The sequence below is a fragment of the Oncorhynchus mykiss genome, chromosome 11, assembly GCF_057628025.1.
Source record: "Oncorhynchus mykiss isolate SJ-2025 chromosome 11, ASM5762802v1, whole genome shotgun sequence".
Classification (NCBI taxonomy): Eukaryota; Metazoa; Chordata; class Actinopteri; order Salmoniformes; family Salmonidae; genus Oncorhynchus; species Oncorhynchus mykiss.
In genome coordinates, this window is record NC_143032.1 from 19,067,501 (window position 1) to 19,074,818 (window position 7,318).

The following is a 7,318-nucleotide window of genomic DNA, read 5'->3' on the forward strand; positions in this document are numbered from 1 at the left end:
CTCTCTCTCTCTCTCTCTCTACCCCTCTCTCTCTCTCTCTTTCTCCAAACCCTCTCTCTCTCTCCCCATCTCTCTCTCTCGCTCTTTCTCCCCACCCTCTCTCTCTCCCCATCTCTCTCTCTCTTTCTCCCCATCTCTCTCTCTCGCTCTTTCTCCCCATCCTCTCTCTCTCCCCATCTCTCTCTCTTGCTCTTTCTCCCCACCCTCCCACCCCCTCTCTCTCTCCCCATCTCTCTCTCGCTCTATCTCCCCACCTTCTCTCTCTCCCCATCTCTCTCTCCCCCCCCTCTCTTTCACCCTCTCTTTCACGCTCTCACTTTCACCCTCTCTATCTATCTCACTCTCCCCATCTCTCGCCCTCGCTCTCTCTCCCTCTCTCTCTCCCCATCTCTATCTCTCTCTTTCTCTCCCCATCGCTCTCTCTCTCTTTCTCTCCCCATCTCTCTCTCTTTCTCTTTCTCTCTCTCCCCTCTCTCTCTCCCCCTCTCTCTCTCTCTGTCTCCCCAACTCTCTCTCCTGCGCTCTCTTTCTCTCTCTCGCTCTCTTTCACGCTCTCCCCCCCCCTCTCTCTTTCTCTTCCCCCCTCTCTCTATTGCCTCTCTCTCCCCATCGCTCTCGCTATTTCTCTCTCTCTCTATCTCTCTCCCCCATCGCTCTCTCTTTCTCTCCCCTCCCCCTCTCTCCCCATCTCTCGCTCTCTCTTTCTCTCTCCTCTCTCTCTCCCCCCCTCTCTTTCACCCTCTCTTTCACGCTCTCACTTTCACCCTCTCTATCTATCTCACTCTCCCCATCTCTCGCCCTCGCTCTCTCTCCCTCTCTCTCTCCCCATCTCTATCTCTCTCTTTCTCTCCCCATCGCTCTCTCTCTCTTTCTCTCCCCATCTCTCTCTCTTTCTCTTTCTCTCTCTCCCCTCTCTCTCTCCCCCTCTCTCTCTCTCTGTCTCCCCAACTCTCTCTCCTGCGCTCTCTTTCTCTCTCTCGCTCTCTTTCACGCTCTCCCCCCCCCTCTCTCTTTCTCTTCCCCCCTCTCTCTATTGCCTCTCTCTCCCCATCGCTCTCGCTATTTCTCTCTCTCTCTATCTCTCTCCCCCATCGCTCTCTCTTTCTCTCCCCTCCCCCTCTCTCCCCATCTCTCGCTCTCTCTTTCTCTCTCCTCTCTCTGTCTCCCCATCTCTCTCACTCTCTCTCCCCTTCCTCTCTATCTTTCCCCCCATCTCTCTCTCGCTCTCCCTCAGACGGGGCTGATGGTGGCGTGTTACCAGGGTTACGTTGATGTTGTCATAGCGCTGGCCCAGTGTTCTCACCTGGATGTCAACTGGCAGGACAAGGAGGGGAACACTGCCCTCATCACCGCTGCCCAGGCAGGTAGGACACACACACACACCTACACCCGCATGCGCGTACACACACACACACTTCAAAAAGGTTCATAGCCCTCTCTTTATCTCTCGCTCTTTCCCCCATTCCCTCATTCCTCTCTCTTTCCCTCATTCCTCTCTCTTTCCCCCATTCCTCTCTCTTTCCCTCATTCCTCTCTCTTTCCCTCATTCCTCTCTCTTTCCCCCATTCCTCTCTCTTTCCCTCATTCCTCTCTCTTTCCCTCATTCCTCTCTCTTTCTCGCATTCCTCTCTCTTTCCCCCATTCCTCTCTCTTTCCCCCATTCCTCTCTCTCTCCCTCATTCCCCTCTCTTTCCCTCATTCCTCTCTCTTTCCCCCATTCCTCTCTCTTTCCCTCATTCCTCTCTCTTTCTCCCATTCCTCTCTCTTTCCCCCATTCCTCTCTCTTTCCCCCATTCCTCTCTCTCTCCCTCATTCCCCTCTCTTTCCCTCATTCCTCTCTCTTTCCCCCATTCCTCTCTCTTTCCCTCATTCCTCTCTCTTTCCCTCATTCCTCTCTCTTTCTCCCATTCCTCTCTCTTTCCCCCATTCCTCTCTCTTTCCCCCATTCCTCTCTCTCTCCCTCATTCCCCTCCTTTCCCTCCCTTCCTCCAGGTCACATAATGATCAGTAACTACCTGTTGAACTACTTCCCTGGTCTGGACATAGAGAGGAGGAACTGTCATGGCTTCACTGCTCTGATGAAGGCTGCTATGCAGGGCAAGGTGGAGTGTGTACGAGCCCTGATGCTAGCAGGTACAGATGGACACAAACAAATTACTTTACTTTCACTTATATTTCAATATTTAACTTCAAACAGTAACTTCTAGCATGAATAACATCTACCACCAGTAAGGTGATATCTTCAGGATGTCGTCATACATTTTTCTCCTCATGCCTTTCCTTCTCCTCCTCTCCTCTGTAAGGAGCTGACATGGAGACGAGAGACTTTGGTCGTAAGCTGACCTCCAGAGAGTGGGCGCTCTTCACGGGACGCTACGAAACCGCCTGGGCCATGACACGCCTCGTCTCCCGACCCTGTCCTTATCAACTGTGTGACGCTTACAGGTAGACTCAACTTTATGAGTAATGTTGATGAATGATGAGGATGACAATAATGATGATGGTGAGGATGATAATGATGATGGTGATGATGATAATAATGATGGTGATATTGATGAGGATGATAATGATGGTGATGAGGATGATAATAATGATGATGGTGATGAGGATGATAATAATGATGATGGTGATGAGGATGACAATAATGATGATGGTGATGATGATAATGATAATGATGGTGATGATGATAATAATGATGGTGATATTGATGAGGATGATAATGATGGTGATGATGATAATAATGATGGTGATATTGATGAGGATGATAATGATGGTGATGAGGATGATAATAATGATGATGGTGATGATGATAATGATGATGATGGTGATGATGATAATAATGATGATGATATTGATGAGGATGATAATGAGGATGATAATAATGATGATGGTGATGAGGATGATAATAATGATGATGGTGATGAGGATGATGATGGTGATGATGATGATAATAATGATGGTGATATTGATGAGGATGATAATGATGGTGATGAGGATGATAATAATGATGATGGTGATGAGGATGATAATTGTGATATTGATGAGGATGATAATAATGATGATGGTGATGAGGATGATAATGATGGTGATGAGGATGATAATAATGATGATGGTGATGAGGATGATAATTGTGATATTGATGAGGATGATAATGATGGTGATGAGGATGATAATAATGATGATGGTGATGAGGATGATAATTGTGATATTGATGAGGATGATAATGATGATGATGTTGATGAGGATGATGCTGATATTGATGAGGATGTTGTTGGTGGTGGTGATGATTCTTATTATCATGATATAATGTCATCGATATAATTGGATATGGTTATATTTCCAATCGTATTATTTTCTAATCTGATATTATTGTTATGGTCCAGAGTGGGCCCAGCTGGTTTCTCTAATAGCTAATGCCCCGGAGGCTGTGTGTAGCTTGACATACTTCATAGAGTACTACCACTATTACTAGCTAAGTCATTATATTCATGTAATTGTATTATTTTCCAGTCCAGAGTGGCCTCAGCTGGCGTCTCTAGTATCTAAGGCCCGGGAGCCTCGAGGCTGTATGCAGCGTATATCAGACACCATACGGAATGCTCTGACATTCGCTAACATCACAGAGCCTGACGACGGAGGAGTCTTAGATCACCTAGTCACCGTGACAACAGCCCTAGGGAGCCCCTTTGTGGCAGTGGCGTGTACCACCGTGAGTTAGAAACTTCTGTTTCTTCTTCCTTCCTCTTTTCATCTTTTTCACTTTCTACTATTTAACCTTTCTGTCTTTGTCGCTCCCTCTCTCTGGCTTTATGTTCTCATTGATCCCTCCCCCTCCTTATGTATACCTTTGTTCTTACTCTCTAGGTGTGTCCGTCAAGCCCGCCCTGCGTGGGTAAACGTCGTTACTCCGTCCCAGAGATCCTCCGACGCCAACGGGCCAAAGAACTGAAAACCCAGAACCCTGAGAGGCTCGACGACCACCGCAAACTCTTCCAGAATTCACGGGTCACTCTGGTGCCTAAACCCCCAAAGGATCGGCGGTCCAGCCTCCCGCCGCAGAACAAAAGCCCCACCACGACTAACCCTAACCTGGGTACGGTGTCTGGGTCCGTTTCCTCGGTGGCCCTGCGTAGAGCTAGCCTGCTGCCCCTGGGTATGGTGAGACGTAGTAGTGTACGACCAGGGCTGTCCATTCCCAAGGTGAGAATCACTAAGGCCCCAACGCCCACCTATGAACCTGAGAGAGTCCGCAGGAAGAGCAGCTTTAAAGACGGCGGGGGCAACTTCCTGCAGCTCCCAAAGTGGAGGTATAAAGAACTGAAGGAGGAGAGGAAGAGAGCGGAGGAGGCAGAGAGGAGGAGGGTAGAGGTGGCCACGAGACGGCACCTGGCTGTCGGGAAGAGGAAATGACACCACAAGAGGAAGTGATGTCACTCCACCCTTTCCTCCACTGTTGCCAGGCCAGTAGATAGTGTTCAGAGGGGGTTGGATACTTGAAATGATTGATGTTAACTTATTTTCGTATTTATTTCGCTTTCTTTGGAGTAAAAGTGACAGCGCTTTATTTTGTCATGCATTTCCTTCACAAAATCATCAGTATTTTAATAGGGTGATTTCTGTATTACCTGGCACTTACCCAGGTTACAAACCCATATGACTGACTACAGATAACGTTTCACTGATATCTGACGCATCACAAATGGAAACTTTCTTGCCTAAAATGATGACACAATAAGCGTCGGGGAAGGGTTTGAATGGGACAAATAAGAAGGGTTACAATATTGCGTAGCCTATAAAACCATTGAGTAAGCCTACCAGCATGTCAAACTGATTTACCGCCAAAGCTAAACATAAGCTTTATTTTATAAGCAATGGCATTTGTCTGAGCAATAGTAGTTTCTTTTTAGATAGGCACCATGGTATGTTTATATTGGCTTTTTGAAAGCTTTTTTAATTCTGTGAATGTATTTTGCATATAGATTGGGCCAGTAACCGAAAGGTTGCTGGATCGAATCCCCAAGCTGACAAGGTAAAAATCTGTCATTCTGCCCCTGAGCAAGGCAGTTAACCCACTGTTCCCGGGCGCCGAAGACGTGGATGTGGATTATGGCAGCAGCTCCACACCTCTCTGATTCAGAGGGGTTGGGTTAAATGTGGAAGACATTTCAGTTGAATGCATTCTGCTGTACACCTGACTAGGTATCCCCCTTTCCCTTTCATCAGGTATTTTCAATAAGAGATATAAAGGTGGCTTTTTTGAATCACTTTTTATTTTCTACTAAAGTAGACATATTAAGAGAATGTGAATGAAATGGTTTTCAATGTCTGAAAGAAATATCCCAACGCTACACTATTGTGATGTGACACTTAAGGGCTTAAGCGATATACATTTTAAGGTCATTTCCGATTGAGCCGACATATGCAGTGTTTACCGTGAATGCAGCCTCTGCTAATACGAGAACATTGCTTTTGCATCACTTCCATGATACGGATTGAATAGAGCTCATTATCTGGAAGTGGGGGGGGGAACTGGAACAATATCCTGAAATGTTTGCATGTTATGAATGAGATCTACATATTGCTACACTGACCTCAGATCAGAGTGCTTAATACAATACAAACGTGTACTTCGATGACAAGACAGAACAGAGGTCAGAAGAGTAAGGAACTATTCCATGTAACTTGGTTCAGACATTTAATAGAAAATAATTGGATGAAAATAGCTGGAGGTATGAACAGCAACTGGAAAGCACTGATATTATATTATTATGGTAGGGATTGAAGAGAAGATCATTTCACGGTAACAACCCCAAGGACAGGACAGGAAGCTTTAAGTGCAATCTTCAAGTGTGTCTAATAGCCATGGTGATCAGTTGCTGTGGCGTTACCAGGGGGCAGTGATTGGCCAAATAATAATTTCTGTAAATAAATGGAGCGGGCTATGCAGGAGTGTAACACTGAAATGCTTCCCAGTGGAAGGTAATCTTAACTTGGAAATGACAAAGTGCATTTTTCGACTCGCCCCCAGACATATCGCTAACACTAACACTTTGCCCCATCTCCTCAAAGTGTTCACTGGTGGAAACTCTCTAAACACTCTGCTTATACAGTTGAAGTCAGAAGTTTACATACACTTAGGTTGGAGTCATTAAAACTCATTTTTCAACCACTCCACAAATGTCTTGTTAACAAACTATAGTTTTGGCAGGTCGGTTAGGACATCTACTTTGTGCATGACAGAAGTCATTTTTCAACAATTGTTTACAGACAGATTATTTCACTGTATCACAATTCCAGTGGGTCGGAAGTTTACATACACTAAGTTGACTGTGCCTTTAAACAGCTTGGAAAATTCCAGAAAATGATGTCATGGCTTTAGAAGCATCTGATAGGCTAATTGACATAATTTGAGTCAATTGGAGGTGTACCTGTGGATGTATTTCAAGGCCTACCTTCAAACTCAGTGACCCTTTGTTTGACATCATGGGAAAATCAAAAGACCTCCACAAGTCTGGTTTATCCTTGTGAGCAATTTCCAAATGCCTGAAGGTACCACGTTCATCTGTACAAACAATAGTACGCAAGTATAAACACCATGGGACCACGCAGCCGTCATAACCCTCAGGAAGGAGACGCCTTCTGTCTCCTAGAGATGAACGTACTTTGGTGTGAAAAGTGCAAATCAATCCCAGAACAACAGCAAAGGACCTTGTGACATTTTAAATTCTTAAAATAAAGTGGGGATCCTAACTGACCTACGACAGGGCATTTTTCTAGGATTAAATATCAGGAATTGTAAAGAACTGAGTTTAAATGTATTTCGCTAAGGTGTATGTAAACTTCCGACTTCAACTAAAAATACAGTTGATGTGTGAACAAGTGTACTCTTCTCTCAGGAACCCACACTGTTTTACAGATTCACGAAATGTTTACAACACTATTGGTTTGTTTGTTTGAGTGGTGATGGAACCACAAGGGGACCAAAAATATCCAGGCCAAATATTCTACAGAATTCTTGTTTTATGGTGAATAAAACCCAAACTGTTTTACAAGCTCTACTGTTTGTGTGTGTTTGCATAGTTTCCTGATAAGTACCAGGTAACAGCCAGTGGAAACAGGCATGTAAAACCCATTGTTATGAAGGGAGAGGGATAGGCTATAGACAAAGCCTTCAGATAATATTGAGGTCACTCTTGAGCAGCTGCTGTCTGAGATGGTCACCTGAGAATATAAACCCTGAGATGTGGTCAGCACTTCTGTCAGCCTGGAAAATCTCCCTCTGCAAATCCACCTAACAACGGATTTAAAATCAGATTAG

The 7,318-nt window shown here is 45.2% G+C and overlaps 1 protein-coding gene across 1 annotated transcript in view; it reads left to right on the forward strand.

Moving 5' to 3' along the window:
* Window positions 1-7,056, forward strand: part of ankrd33ba (ankyrin repeat domain 33ba) — a 24,148-nt gene extending 17,092 nt beyond the window's left edge. The window contains exons 2-6 of the mRNA XM_036935118.2: window positions 1,235-1,364; window positions 1,993-2,133; window positions 2,304-2,445; window positions 3,511-3,709; window positions 3,865-7,056. Coding sequence (XP_036791013.1) covers window positions 1,235-1,364; window positions 1,993-2,133; window positions 2,304-2,445; window positions 3,511-3,709; window positions 3,865-4,410 — 1,158 coding nt within the window. The 3' untranslated portion in view covers window positions 4,411-7,056. The remainder of the gene's footprint in view (window positions 1-1,234; window positions 1,365-1,992; window positions 2,134-2,303; window positions 2,446-3,510; window positions 3,710-3,864) is intronic.
* The last annotated feature ends 262 nt before the right edge of the window (window positions 7,057-7,318 follow it).